This window comes from Cydia pomonella, chromosome 12 (assembly GCF_033807575.1).
Source record: "Cydia pomonella isolate Wapato2018A chromosome 12, ilCydPomo1, whole genome shotgun sequence".
Lineage (NCBI taxonomy): Eukaryota > Metazoa > Arthropoda > Insecta > Lepidoptera > Tortricidae > Cydia > Cydia pomonella.
The window spans coordinates 6,731,167-6,752,968 of NC_084714.1; the positions used below are offsets into that span (position 1 = coordinate 6,731,167).

Below are 21,802 nucleotides of genomic sequence, written 5' to 3' on the forward strand. Positions count from 1 at the left end.
AGCATTCAAATAATCAGATTAAATTGTTGATTCAAGAGATAAATTAGTCCGCGAACTCGTTACTATACCAATCTTGATGACATCATATTATCTTAATGACGTTAATCGAATAATTTAGGAACGCCAACTAATTGTATTGAAGTTGATATTGAAAATTGTATTCAGTGTCTAAAAAGTATGCATTTTAATTGTTGGAGAAAGTTATTTACTGATGACAGTTGCCTACAAGACAATTTGTTTTTAATAGCAGCTGACACATTCTACAATGTAATTATAATTTATTCATTCGATGTAGCATTTATTGTAAGTAAGTAAATAGGTATGCAAAAAAAGAGTACATTACTATAGAGGCCGGGACGAAGGGGTTTCCGGCCGAAGACATATAGACTCAAACCTCAAATCAAACTTTTATTTTTAAAGAAATTATAAGTAAACAAGTCAAAAACTAAAACTAACGTGTGTATTTTACTATTTCGCCATATTTTAACTCGGTTTTAATAGAAAACAGATACTTCATATATATTTATATTTGTAAACTGAGACCCAGAATTGTTTTGTCTTTGAATTTGGAACCCTTAGTTACATAATAAAAGTTCAAAATAAATTTTGGAATATGTACAAAAATTTGTACTCAAGAGTCTTAAGAGGATATGTTTATATTATAATTTATGTTTATATTATGCTTCACCTGCATTGTGGCTTTAAGCATGGAGTACAATGCCCACAATGTTGAAGACTTTTCAGTTTCTGTCAGTTCTTTAAAATATGCCAAAAACACGTGTTCTGAGAAACTGTGGGCATTTTTTTTTTGTTTTCCAATTTATAAAATAGTCATAAGTAACCATATATTTCGCCTTTGATATTGCCAGCAGCAGTTCTGTATAGCCAATTCTGCTTCTGCTCTTAATTCAGGTGAGGTGCAATCAATAATCATTTCTTCGTCGGTAGTTTCGTCCGAACTCATACTGAATTATTTATAACAAAACAAGATTACAAAGAACAAAATTCAATCCGATAAAACAGAATTGCAGCGAAAAATTGTCAAGTTTCCCGCCAAACCTTTTTTTTCTATACGGTTAGAGGCACGTGTGAGTAGCCATTTTGACCGCTACCTAATATTTAGATGAAATATTAATATTTCAATGTGTATATGAATAGTTAAGAAAAACAATGATAATAATGTGTTATTTGTTATGCCCATGTGGATTTATTTTAAATAAAACTGCATGAAGTACATACAAAATCGTTTATTGTTTTTTTATACGCATAGTGGCAGAATGTCATGATGCCAGTGCCACAAATTTATCTGGAATGGAAATTAAAAAAAGAGGACTTTGCCGGCCTTGGCCTGCAATATTTGTATGAAATTCCATTAACAACCTCTTGTCCTAGCCGCACCTGAAACGTCATACTTCGCAGCCTATTATAAGGAACGAAAAACTACCTAGAACTATAGAACTATTAGGGATGCTACTAGAACTCTCAAGAAAACTTGAGATGCTAACACTTGATATGACCTAGGTTCACAGACACCATAACGTCAATATGTCATTGCATGTTTGAGAAAAAATAGTTTTGTCTTAACAGAGGGTATGCATTTTAATTATCGGAGAAAGTTATATGCAAATGACAGTTGCATACAAGAACAATTTGTTTTTCTTTTAACAAGTATATTTTCGACTATGTCGATTGTCGACAATGACCAATGACAATGATGGTCGTTAGATTTAACAAATATGCGCGTCATCGTGGATGACACCAACCACACTTGTTAAAATAAAACGACATTTTCACCAAGTACAGTCAGCGTCAAATACTTTGTAGCAGTCAAAGTGGCCAAATAGTTCGGTACACCATACTAAATATATGGTGTACCGAACTATTTGGCAACTTTGGTTGCTACAAAGTATTTGACGCTGACTGTACAGTGCAGCAACATAAATAAATAGTTAATATTTAAACTAAACTATGTAAGTTTATCCCAAAATATACATGCTAGTTTCATTAATTGCTCTGTAAATATGTATTTCTATAAATAACTAGAACTAATCTACAACTTTTTTTCAATAACCTAATTATAGGCACTAATGGTTTATTTGTTGCTAATGCTAGCACCCCAATCAACGAAAATCATCAAAATGTTCATAATAATTACTTCAGCAATATTTATTTACGCTCAAGAGTCTCTAATTGGCGCAGCAATCGCGTTAAGTATTCGCTCGCACGAAATCTGATTAGCACGAGTTTATCTTTCCTTCGCTAACAGTGAAAGTTTCTTCGCGATTGTATAGATGATTCAGACAAGAACCGTTGTTTCTTACAAGTTATGTACAATAAGTTAAGACTTAATAATAGTATGTGCATAAATAGTAGACCGAAAAAGAAGATACTCATGTTGAATACAAAGAACTTTCTACATAAAGGCAGATGGGGTAAGTGATCAATCCGTTTAGGTTAGGTACTCCGGAAATAAAATAACTTTTATTTCTAGTTGTTTGACTTTATTTTTAAATATGTAGTTCAAGTGTAAGGTAAATGCATCAATGTAAAAAGAATTCATAATCGATTAAATAAAGGAGCTGCAAGCGAGTTTATGCAATGTTTGATCAAATTGAGTTCAATTTGTAAAGTTCGAATAGCCAAAATATTTCTTAAGCCGGTTTGAGTGGCCAAATATGTCGGTACTCGGTACATATCCTTATTTCTAGGCTGAAGGTTTTATATATACTATCTATTTGATGTTAACATTACCAATGTCAAGGGCTGATATACCTTGGGTGAACAGTTAAAACTAGTTAAGTACCTATCTATTTCTGGCGCCTCAAGTAACCAACAAGTGCCGGTAAGCATTCAAGCGTCTCCACAATCGGTACCATGGAACGGTTGGCACTGCGCCTTAGTACGCATTTACATCACAATTGTGCATTGTGCGGGGGTTGCAGGTTCGAGGCCGTGTCGCATCTACTGGGACGATACGATCTTGTAATGGCGTATCTAACGAAGCTAAATTAAACAAGTTGGATAAGTCCTCCCAACTAAAATACCTGGATTACTCGGTCCCTTGTCATATCGCAGCCGTATGCTATGGGCACAGTCAAAGAATTTAATTTCCGTACCATTTCGTACCTAGTCACAGTGACAATCAATATGAAAGTCGCTAGGGACCTCATTCTATTGTCACTGTGACAAGATACGAAATGGTACTCAAATTAAATTACTAGACCATACTTGCTTACTTACTTACTCACTTACTGCTGTGACGCAGCAACCCGAAGTGATCTTGGCCTCCGACACCAAAGACCGCCATGCTGCTCTGTCCAAAGCCGTTTCTGTCCAGTCGACGGCTCCGAGTTCACTCCAGGCCATTTGAAACTCCAAAGTATATTGCCGACCAGTTTGGCCTAGTGGGTAGTGACCCTGCCTACGAAGCCGATGGTTCAAATCCTGGTAAGGGCATTTATTCGTGTGATGAGCATGGATATTTGTTCCCGAGTCATGGGTGTTTTCTATGTATTTAAGTATTTATAAATATTTATATATTATATATATCGTTGTCTAAGTACCCTCAACACAAGCCTTATTGAGCTTACTGTGGGACTTAGTCAATTTGTGTAATAATGTCCTATAATATTTATTTATTTATTTATTAAAGTACGCCCTCCAGGCTGCACGATCTTCACCCATCCGGCCTAAATGTCAGAGCCAACGGAGTCTGGCGGCTTTGTTTCTCCAATGATGTTCGGCTCGGACACCAGATCTTCAATCTCCTAGAATCTCCAGGTTCCATCCTTTCCACGTGTGGGTTCTAGGATTTTTCGGTAGATCTTCCTCTCAGCTACCAGTTGCGTGCGCTCTCCCTTTTGGGATAATGTCCAAGCTCCGCATCCGTACATTGGCCTTATGACCGTTTTGTATATCCGGAGCTTCGTGTTCCTGGTCATTAGCTTGGACACTAACACTTTGTGCAGGGCAGCCGCACACAGCAGCCGCACTGCTAACTTAAGTAATAATGAACAGACCTACTTGGCAAAGCAGACGGATGACGAATGCGTAAATAAACAGAACATATTAATAGCAAGGTAAAATCTTATAACTAGAGTCCCTATAATCCCTATATCTAAGAAAATAGGAACAAAACTTTCGCCTATCCTATAGCTCCAAACACTACTTGAGGTCAATAGTCAATACAGGTAAATGTGTTACGGATTATAAGTGTGGCTGGCCTTCGCATTGGGGCCTGTTAACACGTTGATTAGTGTTTATTGCGAGTTCATATATTTGCTACTTTAGTGACAAGTAATGTGCAAGTAAAGTAAACAGGCCCCTGAACGTTGCTGAACATACATATGACTGCATTTTTTCTAGGTCTCCTAAGTGAGTCAGTAGTATTCGTGTCACTCCGTTTCGTCGCGAACATTGTGCGGGCCATTCGTCACCTTGCCCTCAATGGTTCGCCGTAAACAAAACAAACGAGCATTTCCGCTTCATATTTTATGCAGGAGACAATTACTCGCACTCACTTGACGGTGTTTTTCCTACTGTATAAACTTAAACTCAAGTACGTAAATGTGAATATTTTCCACCTTATGCCATCGTGGTTATTGACCGTAATATGTACATAGGTGTAGGACGATATGGCAATAACAACATACTTCAAAATGTACAGTAAAAAAGAACATATTGGCATCGTTATTGACCATAACGTACCAGATATAAATTACAAAGGAAATGAGTAATCACAAAACAAGTGCTATATTCTTAAAAGCAGACGTGATGGATGAGAACGATTGTATAAGCCCGAAGCTCCCAAATCACCGTCGCATCACAGCCAAACGACTAGCACTAAGAAATCTAATAAATCAAGCTCTTGAAAATGGAGAATACAGAAAAGACAATAGTTTTCACGTACAGAATATCCCGTATGCTGCCTGCTATACGGTCACATCTCAAAATTTTGAAATTTTATTAATAAAGTTAAGTATCCTTTAAAAATGTTGGTCCCCAAATGGCCGTATAACAGGCAGCATATAAACCTTACACTCTCTAACTGAACCGATGCTCATGAATCATGCTGTTCCTCTCTGACACGTAGCATGTCCTCATTCGGCTTTGTATTTTTAAGTTTGGGCAACACAACGCTGCGCTGCACTATTTGAGTATCTAACTTTTACAACGGATGCTTACCAGTGGAATGCTTAGTGTAGTCCAAAAACAAGTGCAGCCATGTTAGAGCGATCGTTCAAGTGAAACGCCATAGCGCGCGCTACTAAGAGCGCATGCTATTCAGGATATGACCAAAACCATATAATTAAAATAAATAATGCAGTCTTAACACGTAAGATCACGAAAGACGCAAGAAAGCGAGACAACGTGTATACGCCCGTTCTTCAAGATAAGCCATTAACCACGCCAGAGAAATTATTATACAATGAATTATACGGAGAGCATAACTTAATTGTGCCGTGTTTATTTTTCTTGAAGTGAACGGCAAAAATTTGATGAATAAGTAGTTCACTGTCATTTGCAGTTAACTTTCGTTTACGTACACATTTCAATTTCTGTGTTCGTACGAACTTGAACCGATACTTGATATCGTATATTCGTTCATATCAAAACGTAGACAGTATAGAAGTTCCGTTGCTATGATGTTGCACGTACAAGCAATAGTTCGAACATCATATCACCAGTCACAGTATTGCGTCGATAATTAATGTTTCATTAAACCGTGAAACAGCCAGGACTAAATCTTAACCGGCTCAATCGCTTAACAATACGCAATTAAACTGGACAGGCAGAGAATGGAGATAATTACTATAATGTTTGAAACAAATCACGTTCGCCAGAGCGTTCGCAGTCGCTCCACGTCTCAGACGCAACGTGCAGCGGGGCAGGTTATTTTTGTTAGTAAGGCAGTGGTATGAATGCTAGTGCTTTTACATTATGGTATCAACGCGCTCGCCGAGGCGTGGCCGGAACGGCTGCGGCCAGCCAAGCGTTCTCTCCCCCCGGATTCAGAATTATAGGATTAAACCTAGCTTCGAAACTCCAGGCTTACGTAAGCGTATTAGACCTTGCCTCAACCGACCGAATGCGGTGTATTTAGAAACTCTTAAGTTTTGTTCTTGTTACCTCGACCAAACGTATTATGTCTGCGGTCGGTTCATGTATCACGTCGGCGTTTGCAAAACTGCAGTTATAACGTCGTGACATGAAAGATTATTGAGGTTCAGATTTAGTAACAAATTGGTTACTTGGAAACATCCGTGTAATATTTCTTGAGCGAGCCATATTACATTTTAAATTTCTCATACAATTAAAATACTAAACGAAACAAAAGGAAACTTTCATATCGCGTGAACGGAGGGGTTATTTTAAATGGGAATAACCCGGAGTCGCGTAAACAATACATTAAGATATTAAAACGGATTCTACTCATAGCGGTACATATCCAGGAAGGTCCAACGTATTTGCGGAAACAAAACTAACGGCTCCAAGGAGATAACTGTGATAGTAATGACGAAAGCCGATGCATGTTTTTGCCTTCGTGAAATTACCCCGTAATTGCCCTTAATGACTTCCTAGCATACGCATGTACGTCGAGCCATTAGGAATGATACGTAGACTCAAGGTTCATGGTAATTGTATAGGTGGGGTACAAGTTTACTGAAGCGCGTCTATTATCCAGAAACGGAAGCCAGTTTTAATTGTTTGTATAAATGTACATGTAAAGAAATCAGCTGAAACAAAGATAAGCTGATTGAGCTTATCTTAAGCAAGCATATTGGCAATAGCCGTATTTGGCCGCAGAACCAATAACCGTTTGGGTAGATATGTTCTCAAGTAGAGATGGCTATGTATCGATAAGTGTGGTGGGACACGTTTAAACTAGGTGGAATGACTATTTACGCAAGATGGTTGGCTTTAATTTTCTGCTGGAGCTGTTTCAATGATGGGATTGGCTTTTCACTGTACTGTTGATTTAGAGATGGCAAAAGATGTTATCACCCTGCCAGTTCTTGTCAAGAACTGGTTGAGAGACGGCGATTTTTTTCAATGGCGTAAAATGGGAGATGTCTACCTATGACAACATCAATCAAAAGTAATAAAATGAGTTAAAAAATTCTATAAACATCGCTGCATCAAGCTTTAATGAACGTAATGCTACTAATGAGGTACATACACGACGCTTACATATTCAAATGTATGCGTATTTAGGCATGGTTGGCACAATTTGCATATAATGCCTGTCTAAACACTTGATCAGTCCCTTCGTCATCAAACAAGGCCAAGTATGGGACGAACTTGTCTGATTACTTGAACTTGTTAGATTACTTGTTGTTAAGTTGCGAGGCGAGTTAAACTAGGTGGATACATGTTGAGGCTGATAATACTTTATTCATCTCGCACGCTCACTCTGATTTCACCGTAGTTAACAAGAATCATTGTAGCATCAATTGTATGATACCGTCGCCTAATCAGAAAATTAACTACTTTGAAATTAGCATGTGCATCATAAACATATATCATAACATAGGTACTTCGCATACATGTTGCTATGTCATTACAGATTTACAAGTTACAAAGAAACAGACAAAACTGTTTGTGTTAAGACTGTTAAGAGAGGATTTTCTTTTTCTATTCTTATTAGAATGGCATTTGTTTTCTAGTATTAAAACAAGCCTTAATTATCTATCTAAAATGAAAATGGTTTATGTCTTAATAGTACTATTATGTTTGGAAGAGGACACTGACTTCTGTAACACAGGTTTTTACCTAGCTCAGAAGTCAGGGACTTCAACACTAAATGCCAATAAAAAATTATTTTATTTTATTTTAAGATTTAATTCTCATGCCTTTTACAATTGAGACGATTTCAGGTAGATAATTTCGAGTCAAATTTTGAGTTGTTTCCTTATTTTAACTGGTAGAGTAGATTTGATTTGGTTTGATTCGATTGGTATTTCATAGTTAGTATTTTCCTCGCGTTGGTATGGTAAAAAATGTTGCGTTTCACTCGGAAGTTTGTTTAACCCTTGTGCCTTAAAACCTTCGCAACGCTCAAGATTCCACTTCTCGAGCAATATTATCACGAGCGGTTAAACAACAACTTTGCCCCCTTGTAAAACAAATAACTATTGTACCAGCAATGTACTAACGATGTTTTGAAAACTAATTAAATATTTTTCTTACTTCGTCAAATCAAATTCGGGCTCAAGGTTATTGCTATCAACAGCGTCAACAGCAACTTAGAAATGTATTAAGAACGGAATGCGTGCAAAGTCGGAACAGTGCGACTTAAGTAGGTTTTCGCACGCACACCATCCGCCATACTGTGCATTTAATGGTGCATACATAACATGCAAACGAAGACAATCGCTGCAGAAACAGGTTCAAGTTCAAACGATCGAGATATTTTCTAAAAAAAAAAGCGAAGGTTTTGCAAGGTTGTTGAGGAATGTGGGCTTGTTTGCACCTCTGTTGAAAATGTTGCAATTATATTTTTATTCCAAGATACCCATTAAAATTATGCACAACTCAGGCGATTTTAATGTAAGCTACTGAAGTTTTTGTATAACCTCAATGACATGGTTAAGTAAATTATTTATACTATAGGTGCCCCGCTTTATCTTTCTGAGTTGTATTTCGAATAGCAAAATTTGAAAGAGCACCTTTAACATCAACTACTTTCACAAAATCTAAATAAGTTATAACCAACTTACTGTCATTACAACACGCCGCGATAGAAAAATTATCGAAAATGAATTAAAACTCATATAGAAATCGTAACTTTTACAAAGCCCGCGTTGCGCCGCTCAAGACTGGACAAACGATGCTCCTGATTGAATTTACAACATGTAGGAATTAATCGTTCACGTCCACAGTTCAACGACCCCGGCGCCGACGCACCTGCTGCTACGAATGCCAGAATTGGCGGATGCCGTCAAGGCCTCAGGCTTTTAAGGGTCTGATTTGGCTTTTGTATACAAATATGTATAACAAAGCTAGTCGGCGTCCGGCGCGCAAATTCAAATTTGCATTGTTGAAGAACACAAGCGAACTTCAAGTAGCTGGAGTCTTTAGCAGATTCATAATTAGATTAATTAGAATTGACATATCTAACCTCCGTTGCATTTTACTCTCTACTGTGATAACGGACTAGCGTGTGCAAAGACTTCACGTAAGTAATGTGAGTAATTTCTTCGTCTCTTTCAAAGTCTTCGCCTTATTACAAAGGAATAAGGTGCAAAAGTGTAAACATATCTTCGATGTCCAGTGTACACGACAAAGGTAAATCATGCGTTCCACAGTATGCAAATATTTTAGCGAATTTTTAAAGACTGCACGCTCTCGGTAGACGGTAATAAATTAGCGTTATTTGCAAAAAAGAAAGTAAACTTTCACAGGCACAATTGAGTAAGAGATATCAGTGGTACGATACAAATTTCACAAAGATATGAATAAATCTTTATTGCGAGTAATAAATAACGCATCGAGAAGTCGAAATCGAGGTGAAATCGAGAAACGTCAGGTATTGCAATAGGTATTTTATTAATCAAGTTTTTATTGCACTTGTTGCAGATATCTATAAATTTGTAACTAAAACGACGTTCAGATTAAAATTCAACTGCATTAGTAGGCCATGTTCTTTATTTATTTTTGATCTTAGGCTAGTTCATGTATAATATGAATATTATAAAAGTAAAATATAAAACACTCACAAAACAATACAAAATATATATATACACATTATAAAAAAGTAGGCCATTTATTATTGTTTATAAGTCTCCACTGAAAATTAATGTCTTAGCTTGCCGTCAGCCGTGACATCATACCGAATGGTATCCATTCATTATTCGAAGTGGTATTGTGTTAAGTCTTTAGGTTTATATCCTGATTTATTGCAATCTTTTGCGTTGTATTTGAAATTAACTTTTCTAAACTGAGTAGACACATATAATCTGGCAAACAAGTTTCCTTAGTAACAGTAGAATTAAAAAAAACTATACTCATCCCTCTTTTTCAAGTTACTAGCATAAGAAAATACACTATGATATCAAATTCCAAAAAGTAAGATGGTGCACCAAGGGCCAATGCTCCATGGTATTGTTGAACGAGCAAACAGTAACTAGCATCTATAACTTTTACATCACATTTGTAATCAGATAAGAATAGTGTATTTGAAACACTACAAGTTTATCGATTCTTTTATGCTGTGGTGTCTATTACAGGTTCAATGTTTAAAAATAAAGCCAGGCTGTTATCAAACGAAACACATTCAAAACAAAGAGCAAGTACGCCGTAAAATGTTATTATGATAGTTGTTACACTAATATCATAATAACAATTTTCTTAGTCATTCAACACGTCTCAATGTAGACTTTATAAATAAAGCGTTCAAACGTTAAACGTTATAAAAATGAGTCAGACCGATTAGGAATTTACTTAATAGTTCAATACCTTCGGATATGGTCGGCAGCACGTTGACGATGTTAACAATCCCGACGCCTGTTAGCTGACTCATTCACAAAAACCAATTTAAACCGATCTTCCAAGAACCGACTACCTGACAAAACGGATTCACTGGAAAAACAAAAGGCAAAACAATACCGTTACACACTTGTCACTTATCACGTAGCCCACATAGATATGAGAAATTAAGTTTTTGGCTCTTCAGATTGCAGAAATCAAATCACAACGATGACGCAAGCATCGATAAAGCCGTTATAATCTTCGAACTGTCACTTTGTATATACTGTTTCCATTATATACCGCCTGCTAATTTGATATATCGCCGCACAACCTAGTTTTTTTTTTTTATAAATGCGTACGCGCGTCGTTCGGTGTGAAACCGCGGGGGCCTACTGACTGGCGGTAGACAGACAGGCCTACGCCCGTTCACCTACTCTTATCTCTCGATGACGCTGCACTGGCTTGCGGCGCACACAGGCGGATTTTCCTAAATTTCTGGCCAAAACTAATGGACTGAATTAAAAGTTAGAAACGCTTTAGGAATCAAATAAAAACATATTTAAATTAAACTACAGCTTTATTTAAGGTCAATTCACTGTTTCTATATTTATTTTATTAGTTTTTTTCTTACATGTCCAGTAAATACTTAAGTTCTTTTGGATAATCATTTACTTTTGAATCCTTCTTGTAATGTTTTCGTGAAATATATGTTATGTAAGGATCAGATGATACAAGAAGGTTATTAAACACATCCTCTACATTTTAGATCCGACTAAATTTTCTCGAATAACTTTCTCTGTACATTTTTATGTCTTTATTTCTGGATTCTTGAGCTTCTTCTGAAAGTAACCCCAAAGGCACTATACAATTTTTCATTATTTCATGGCCATGAAATAAGATTTTATGTACAGTTGTTGGTAGGGGGTACAATGGATAATGTTTGATAAAGACAACAGCTGTCTTGCAGCAATATATTTTTAGGATAACATCTCTTTTTGGCGCAAGTAACATTTTCGTAAGGAGGGTAGATGCTGCAGTAATGATCACTTGCACTTTTCCTAATTAAATTGTATTGGAACTTGGTAAGTTTTGCTCCAACAACAAGTGCTAAAGCTTCATCTGGTGTGAAAGGAATGGGAGATTGTCCAGAAGTGGCTTCTTGTTTTGTAATTATAGTTTCACATTCTTTAGCAGATTTCAGATCACCATCTCTTTTGAAGTTCATTTTAGCAGCAAACAAAAGTTCACTACTAGTTTTTTCCTCACGTAAGTCTTCGGATTTTCTGCGTTTGGACCGATCACTACTCTCACAGAAATCTTTCGAAGGTCTTCCGCTTACTTGCTTTGAAACTTGTTTCTTAACCAAAAAACAAATACCATCACTAAGCCAATTACATTCTTTTCTGTTGAAATAGGCATTGTTTCTTCTAACAGATGCACACTTTTGTTTGTAGTCGAATACGAACTTAGATAATAATTGTTTTGAGTCATTTGTGAGACCATCCTCAACACCTAAGAAACTTGCTACTTGGTTAAAAAGATGGTTAAGTTTTTCATTATTATCTTTCGAATTGCACGTTCTATAATATTCAAGCAATAGGCCTGTGTCGTAAATTTCAAAAATGGCTTATTTCGATAGTACCTGTATTATCCCAAAAAAATAATATTTCATGATAAAAATTATATTTAAAACACATATTTTAAGTTTGAAAAAAATATTTTTAAACTGACGTAAAAACACAAGAAAGTGTCATGGCGTCGTGAATGACGTCACATAGTTGCAAGCGATTGTGTTCACTTACGGCGAAAGTTTGTTTTGTTTAAATAAAAATGGAAACGTCGTATTTATAGTGCCCCAGTGTATAAATACAAGTATAAAAACTCCGACTAAATTATTCATACGTGTTCCGGTCAAGGAAAAAATGCGAAAAAGTGGTTAAAACTGGCAAGGAGGAAAGATGCTCATTGTTTATCAACAACATCGAGAATTTATTTTTGTGAAGATCATTTCGATGTAGGTAAGTATTATTAAAAAAAGTAGTGACTACATATTCAACTCGTAAATCTTAAGAAAAACCAAAGCTTTTTTTGTTGCCCTGGGAGCAAACAAACAATTATTTTCTAATTCTTACTTTCGAAATAGGCAATTAAAACCCACTATTCCACAAACTTGCGATAGGGCTTAAGACACTAAGACAAAGTAGTGTCTTTACAATATCATCTCTCTATATTTACATTGTAATTCTAACCTCAAAATCAATTAATTTGCAATTGGTATACATACCTTCAAATAATAATTGACTGCGTGCTAAAGTGAAATATACGTGAAAATGATAATAAGCAGTATTTTAGTATTGTTTATACTTACATAGAAGTTTTAACATTACGAAATTCCGATGAACAAAAGTCAGTGTTCGACGCGAAAAATCGGCCTAGCATAACAGCGTCAATTTTGGGTAAATTATTGCTGTTCGCTTTGATAAATCCAGGTTCCATGGCAGTTTATGCTAGTATTATCCGATATGGGTGGAAATAACACTCTCAACTTGTCGAAAAATGATAATAATAGAAAAAAACGAAGTGACTTGTGCTGTTGTATGAAAATCATAACCAAACGTCAACAACAACAATGGCGCATATCACCATGTGACGTAATACGTTCTAATTGGCGTTCACGGCGGAGGGGCCAGGGGGGTATTTTTTTGATTTTAATTTGTAAAAATAACAATAATCTTATTTTTTTATGAGGAATTATTTCGGTCTTCCTTGATTAAATATTACAATTTACGCCTAGAAACATTCATCCATTGGTTTCATTGTTAGTTGACACAAGCCTATTGTTGACGACTTATAATGATATTCTCAGAAGATGAACCTAAAAACAAAGAAAAAATAAAAAAAAACTGTTTTCGTGATTTTTACTTCCATCTGATAATTGTCTAATAAAAAACAGATTAGCACGTATTAGCAACCTAAACTATCAAAATAGTTTAGCTAATATGTTTGTCTTTACTATAATATTCATTCAGTAGTCAGATTCTATTGAATATTGAACTTTATACACTAATATAAGTAACCAACAGGTAAAAATTCGATTGTAAATTAACTTTTTTTTTCCTGTGTATAAACAAAATGAAAAGTATGAACATTCATGTTAAATATATAGTTACATACCTCCAGCTTCACAATCCATTATATAAATCACACCAAACAACTTCAAAACAATAGAATATGTTATATAAATATACTTATTTTTAACAAATAATTAACCTTTGGTCAGAAGTCGATACTTTGTTAATGTGGGTAGTTATGAAAACGTTCGTTTAAATAGTTATGAGGGTTGTCATTAAATCTTAGGAACGATACAGATACAAAAAATAAAGTCACGTGACTATTATCGTTGATTTGGTACATTGGACTTTTGGCCAGAAATTTAGGAAAATCCGCCTGTGTGCGGCGCTGCGCTTACTTGTCATACTGGTTGCGCGTGCGACTGCAACGAATGGTTTATGGTAATACTGGCGCAGCAGAACGGTCGTGCAGGACAAAGGGGTATCGTTAGAGCTGACTCTTACGGTTGAACTAGAACGATAATTTAAGTCTATATTTTATAGTCAGTCTATAAATGTATACCAAGGTATTTATATTAAATTTGTTGTCTTATTGTCTTTAAGACTAGACCACACTTACAACCTACTAGAACCTACGCCAATCATAAGATTTTAAACCATTTCATGTCGAAATAAAGTACTTTCGGCATCATTTTGAAAAAGAGCTAATACTCTGATTTGTATCCATAACTAAGAACCACCGCAAGGAAACTCGCTTTCACGTAAAAAACCGTATCAAAATCGGTCCATCCGTTTGAGAGCTAGGATGCTACAGACAGACACACTGATAGACATTGGCGTCAAACGTATGACACCCCTCTTTTTGTATCGGGGGTTAATAAAAGAGTGTAGATATACCTGCCCAAGAAACTAGATATTTTACTCGTAGTAGTAGTAGTATACATATTATCTTATGTAACTAATATTTCAGACTTATCTACCAATGTTATACAATTTAAGGCATGTTATACAATGTCTACATAACAACACGATAAAAGAGGAAAGACCCAAACAATGTTGACTTGTGCATCATAAACTAAACTAGTAATAAACGTGTGCGTAATATCTAAGTATTTACACTTTCCATAAGAACAAGAAAGGTTACGTACAGTTTAAAATAGAGCAATCATATTTCTAGAAGCTACGTACCTGCGTGATTTATAGTAGCTTTTACGCACGATTTATTAAATAAACAAGAAATTGGCAGCTGTAAATATTTTATAATTTAAATCAACAACCAACCATTTTGAACATATATATTTTTGACTGTTGTTATCATGTTCAACCAACGCCCCAATTTTTCACATAATTTCATTTATCATATCATAACAACAAATGGGTCATCATAACATCAATACCTATGTATTGTATTAAGTAATCGAAACGAATAGTCATGATTATATAGCCAAGAAGCCCAGGATACAATGCATTATTTACGGTAGAATGCTTACATTTCCTAACTTGGAATATGAATTCCTCTGTTTTCCGTGCACGATACTAATGCTTGCCCCTAGTCACGAACACAATAACTGACGTTGAACTATTGACGTCTATCGATCATCTATCGCAGATTACGCGAGGTCACGCTTAACGCTTGACCACATTGCACTTGTGAGGAAGTGACACAAAGACCAGTCAATACCGTATGACATTACATTCATATCGCCTATAACGTTGATTGTTTATACGTGAACAACTCGTGGTTAATGCAATTTACAATAAGGGGAAGTATCTGCGAAATAATTTATACATTTTTATGTAAGGAAAGTTAAGTAATTAAGTAAGAATTTGTATTGTATGTTATTGAAAAAAGTATTTTGCACAGGCAGAACTCAGCATCGTTTCAAGACAAAAAAAGTTAATTATAAAGGAAAAATTAAGGGATCGTCAATGTAAACTAACTTGTTTGCGCCATTTTTGCCTACAAAATAGAAAAGCAACTCTCCAAATAGCAACCATACCATTTACAGCGAAAATTATTACCTATGTAAGTACCTAAGTACTGAGTAATAATGAATACGACAAAGTAGTTACATTTCAAGGCGCAACAGTAAATGGAAAAACTGTACACATATAATTTACTTTCATTATGGGAGTTACACATTCTCCTGGCGACGCAAATTGACAAATCACGTCTATAACCAAATATGTTGCTCTGCTAAAATGCACTTCAATTTGACACACGTTTTCAAGGTAAAGATAATACTCAATACTCATAATAATATTAAATGCAGGTATGCTTGGCCATCCACCAACCACCATCTACCATTCCAGGTATCTACCATTGAGGTAAACCCAGTAAGGTCCGACCGAGATCTCGGTCTCGGTCTCGGTCTCGGCATTCTCGGCCAAAAATCGGGCCGAGATCTCGGTCTCGGCTCTCGGCAAAAATGGGCCGAGATTCTTGCCGAGACCGAGACTAGGCAATAAGTTATCATTGGATTATCATTATCAGTGGATTTGAATTTACCGCGCACGAGCACCCGTTTCTAAGCCACCTGTTAGTTGCATCGCCCGCTTGGTGTGACGTTTTTTGTGATTTTGACTGGTTTCGTACCCACATTTTAAGCCAATTACTTATCAAATACGGTGTTGGGTTGGGATCGGATAGGCTTGGTTGCCAGTAATGACTTGTTCTTTGGTTCTTTTCGTTTTGTGGTTATTGTTATTGCGGAAGAGTTAATAAATGAGTGTATATTGTTATTGAGGTGTAACTTAAATTAACTTGATGTGGGTGTAAGATAACGCTGGGTATTTTGATTTACGGGAAAAGGTAAAGCAGTAGGTAAGTACAAAACAATACCTGTGCCGGATTACTGTTGTGGAATATTGGACATACATAAAAACCGGCCAAGTGCGTGTCGGGCAACGCATAATAGAGGGTTCCGTACCTTATTCATACAATACGAAAAGCCAGACAAGCAAAAGAGAGAATTTTCGTGGCACTTGCTTCGTTTTAATAAAAAGATATTCAAAATAATTTTCCTGAAAAGGTATTTATTACAGCTAAATTATTTAACTTACTAAGATGCGACTTACATTACATAATACACCTTCGTTCCATATATCGTTATAAAATATATCGTATAGTTTTCGAGTAAAATGGTTGTGACATACGGACAGACGCAGACAGACGGCAATGGCGAAACTATAAGTTGCCATGTTGGCTACGGAACCCTAAAAATACCACTTAACAGCGCTACGAATTGATCATGATAACTTTTTCTGAGAAATCGTCGAATTTCGACTATTAAAACATTTTGATTGCAAAAATCGTTTTTTTTCTTCTATTTTATAAATTCTCGGTCTCGGTCTCGGCCGAGAATCCCATTGAATCTCGGTCTCGGTCTCGTTCTCGGCCGAGACAGAAAAAGCATTCTCGGTCGGACCTTAAAACCCAGGGAACACCGTAATCTCATAATTCAAAGCTTCTGGCCCGATTTAATCAAATTGGAATAGGTTCTAATCTTGGACCAGAATCACTATGCTATCGTTGATTTGATAACTAATCGTAAGCGAAAATGTCTGATGATGCGTACTTTTATCTAAAGAATACTAATTTAAATTTGCAGAGTTTAAACCTTGACGTAACAGTTATAGTACTTATAGTACATAGTTTTTAACCAGAATGTACTTTTGGTTTTTGTATGACTTCATCGTTTCAGTTAAGTTATGCGCATCAAAAACATAATCAAGGAAAATAATGTATTTAATAAATTGCGTACTTACAGCTTGGATTAAACTGCCAGCGATAACTGTCCACGAAACCTATCATTTCGTAGTTCGTAGTACAATGACCGGATACGACAACGCAAACAAATCATGACTGTATCCCTGATAATAGACATTGGGCGGGTGAATAACTTCAATGACAAAAGAGGTACTTCTTTACTAATCACAAGTTGGGCAAAAATTAAAGGAAAAAGTAAATAAAGTGTTAATAACAAATAAAAATACCACATTAACTTAACCCCGCTGCCGGTGGAGGGAAAGATAGCGGACGAGTAGTTAGTTATCAAGTAACAAGTGTAGAATACGAGTATGCACCATTAGCGCATGCCCATGTGGGACGGCTCCCCAAACGTTGGAGCACATGGTATATTGTCCAGCGTGCCCACATACCTGCTCGTAGCAGGACCTCCGCGATGCGACAAACAGGGCGATAAATGTCGCTACCTTCTGGTCCCGCACAGTCTGAAACCATCCACTCGAGAAGAAGTAATAGCACATAAGGCCAGTTTCCGCGAATGCAATGGGTAGCTGTGGGTAATGCAGCCGAACAAAATCTTCATACAAGCTGATCAATTTGTGTTGCTTTTCAGTGCATCTGGGTTACTAATAAAAGATATTTAAAACTTACAATGCTCTATGGACCGTGTGCTCTGTATGTATGTTTTAAGTACGAACTAATCGTACGTCTCAACCCGGTCGAATTGCTGGTAAAGTTCAATTGATGTTTAATTTCACTTGTCCGCAAGTTCTACGGTATATTTGAACTAGATAAACTTGGTCCAACTTTGCCACTAACATTTGTACTCCACTAATACTTCCAGATTCCAGAACGGCGAAGACATTATGATGAAGATGAACCTCATTATATTTGTTAGAATTGGTCAGAAATTCAGAGAATACAAATGGATCAGGAATTAAAGACGATATCCCTTGGAGTGGCAGGCGGTCGACTCCCGACCGATTATGTCATTTAAATTTCAAATTTGATTAATTGAAATAAAATCGAAATTCAAATAACTCAAAAACGACACATGCCACTTGAAAAGTTAAATTACTTTCATCATTCAGTATTAGAGCAGAAAAGCACAAAATCCTACTCTTACTAAAATTTCTACTCTTCAAATATAGATCTAGATATAGATCTAGCACACACACACACACACACACACACGCGCGCACATACAGGAGCACACATTTTTTTTTATTTTTTTTTTTCACTTATATATATTTTACTTTTGTTTTGATTTTATATTTGTAGAGCCTAGCAAAGCACAGAAATTTGTTAACCTGCGACCGATCGATCTCAAGGGTCCAGTCTGAAAACCAGCGCTAGGCCCTCTGCTTGGCATATGCTGAGATTGGAGCCCATTGCCCAATCATCAGGTATTAAATGTCGAAGTACCTATCTTTCTAATTAATTTGTATTTAGTATTTAAGGTTATTATATTGTACTTTGTTGATAAGGTTTTTTTTTGTGGCAATAAATATTTTCTTCTTCTTCTTCTTCTTCATCTAGAAAAATCATTTTCATCTATTTAGCGATTTCCCGACTTTTTGCTATGGCTCGCTTAAGGCCGACAATTTAAATATCATGGTAAATTTTATCGACACTATCAATATTATCGTTAGAAATCTTGGTCACCAGAAAGGACTGTACGAGTAAAATATTACTGGTAAAAATCTTGCTTTATGGAAGTTTAATGTAATGAGTGCTAATGACGCATACCGTTTATAGAGTAGCTGACAATTTAATGATTATGGTCAATTTTCTCAGTGTCAATATTGTCTTTCGGAATCTCGATAATACAGAGGGTCTCTTACATATAGAGCGGCAGATAACGAAATTTCGATTTTGGATTAATGTATACTTGCAAAACGCACCCTTGTTTTTTCACCTGAAAGGACTGCTAACATCGTGCGCTAGAACACGCTTCATGAAACTGAAATGACGAGGGTGTATTGAATATTAGTCAAATCAGACAATTAAAATATGATGGTCAATTCTTATCGACATATTTTCTGTATTATCGTTAGGCATCCCGGTAAAGAGCCTTTGGAGTGACAGGAAGCCGGGAAACGGGCGATTGAGAAAATCATTCCACCAATTAAAAAAATCAAGTATACGGTGTTATTTTTCCTGGCGCACTAATTAAATTGTATTAATGCACGTGTAAAACACGCACCTTCGTTGAATAAACAACCCAACCTGAAGACTAAGAACATCGTGCGCTCGCTTCATGAAACTTTAATGAGGAAGGTGTATTGAAGTCCACAATCGATAAGTGACCAGTCGTGCCGCTTCACACGCTGCTTCGATTGCCATGACGCCAAGGTTGACGTGATGGTATTCATGTTATTGTTCGGATTCTTGAGTAAATTCAATGTTAAAAGAGGAAAATTGCGTGATTTTTTGTTTTATAAAATTAGATTTCGACAAGAAGACAATCCGAGCTATGCCCCTGCTGATTTTAGTAATTATATTTATCATGTAACCATTAGTAAAGTCGCCACTTCGAAACTACAAGAAAACACCATAAATCGGCCTTGGCTTAATGGAATATAAAACTACATAATCTAACGACACCTCGCACGACTTACATACGTCTAGCTGTTTGGATTCAGGCAAAACAATCTCATTCTGTCATCTTAGCAAATGAAAGACACTTATTATGAAAGTTTATAATAAACAAACTCACTTCTCTTGGCGGTGCCGAAGCCATCTTCATCGTGCCCATTGCACCGGTCGTCGTCATACCCATACTCCTTGAAACTGTCGAAGGAATACAGCTTGCCGGCTTTTCTAGACCTCCTTCAAAAACTAGCAACTACTAGAGTCCTTCAAACTCACTGTTATTTACAAACGAATCGAAAACAAAGTTCCACAAATGTCAATCCAATGCAAACTCTTCTGGTGAATGTTTATTTATTTACACGGCTCGCTATTGTCATGTAACAATGGGCTCGAATCGAAGTGCGATTTGCAGAATTGTGATTCTGAGATCGCGCGCGATCGCAAGCTGATTGTGGGCGGGAGTGCTCGTTAGGGCGGCCGCGTGTCGTCTGGCCCGGGTTGCAGTCGCCCCTCTCGCCGCGCCGGCGCCCAAGAGGGTTCCAACCACCTACCAAAGACAAGCAAATCCTACTCTGAGCAAACCAGTTTAAGGTATCTTTTCCATCATGGGTAGTTGCTACGGTAGTGCAGGTCACAGTTACACTAGTTTGTCTCAGAGTTTGATAACTGTGTGCACTCGGTAAGTATGTAGAATGTATGAACAGAACTGTGTCAGCAGACGCGGCGCCCGTAGCACCCCGGCCTCCATGAATACACCTATGCTTGACGCATCAATACATTCGTTACGGTATAGGATGCAAGGGAAATTGTACGTAATTGCTTTCGCATTATGGGGAATGTCCGGGTGAAATTAAGGTGTTAAATGGAACGTTGGAACACTTGCTCGTAATGGCTGGGGATTTGGATACTAGCTCTCCAGGCCTCAATTCAATCAAACATGTACTTATAGAATTTGATCCATAATAAGTCCCATTAAAATTTCAAATGCTCCGTCATCTATCACATCCGTTGTTCTCAGAATCGTACATAATCAATCAATCAAAACTTTATTGATAAAATATAGTTATTTTACATGTCAACATAAGGAAAGTTGATATTTTAAATCGCATTTTTCGGAGATATAAGGTACCTGCACCAAAGAAGGCTCATCGTTATTTTTATTTATCTGATGTTTAACATGAACTTGCAATGTTGTTTCTGGTCCTAGCGAACATGGACGCAAAATCTGAACCCACTTACACTTATAAAATTTAAGTATCAAATTTCGGAAGTAAGCAAACTTAAGAACCGGGCCTTCTTTGAGTGCACAAATTTTGAACGTTTAATGACAAAGGTAATCCTTACTCCAGTTGGGCAGAACTCAACCAAAGTTTTATGTTTTCCTTCGTATTTCAAATATTGAAAATGTAATAGGTATATGTAAATGTAACATTGTGATCATTTTTACAGCCCGGAAACATGTCTGCATTAAATAGGACTGTTACACGCCTCCTCAATACGCGATTTTATAGTCCACTCCAGTTCGCCCATAAACATTGGTATAATTGGATAGTAAAATTAGTTATCTTTACTTGAAGTTTATTTACATTTGGACTTGATATACTTCGCAATTTCCGTGTACATTAAGGTATATAGTCAGTAAACTCGTTCGTTTTTTGATCTCCGAACGAAAGCTAAACTTAAGAGATTTACGATAAACAATTCGTAACAAAAAGGTAATAAATAGCCGAAACACGTCAAGATAATACCCATTACTCATTAATCTCATTATCTTCAATAGATTCACTCACTTAAGTATTGACATGATATTTCCTTTTAATATTTTATCAATAACAGTCTCCTGCAAAAACATTAAAATTATTTAATATCCCTAAATTACTTAATTTCGGTCGATTATCGCTGAATATGCTTCAATCTG

The 21,802-nt window shown here is 36.4% G+C and overlaps 1 protein-coding gene across 4 annotated transcripts in view; it reads right to left on the reverse strand.

The window, feature by feature from the left end:
• The window catches only part of LOC133523368 (cyclin-dependent kinase 14), a 136,692-nt gene that overhangs the window by 106,358 nt on the left and 8,532 nt on the right, over positions 1 to 21,802 (reverse strand). Inside the window, exon 1 of one of the 4 annotated variants that reach the window (XM_061858893.1) lies at positions 20,009 to 20,469. The exons of 2 other annotated variants lie outside the window; for them this stretch is intronic. Coding sequence is in view for 1 of the 2 variants with exons in the window: in XM_061858891.1 (XP_061714875.1) it covers positions 10,459 to 10,522 (64 nt within the window). In the remaining variant the exon portion in view is untranslated. Of the gene's footprint in view, positions 1 to 10,458; positions 10,925 to 20,008; positions 20,470 to 21,802 lie in introns of those variants that run through there. One more of the 4 variants, XM_061858891.1, reaches the window with a different exon arrangement.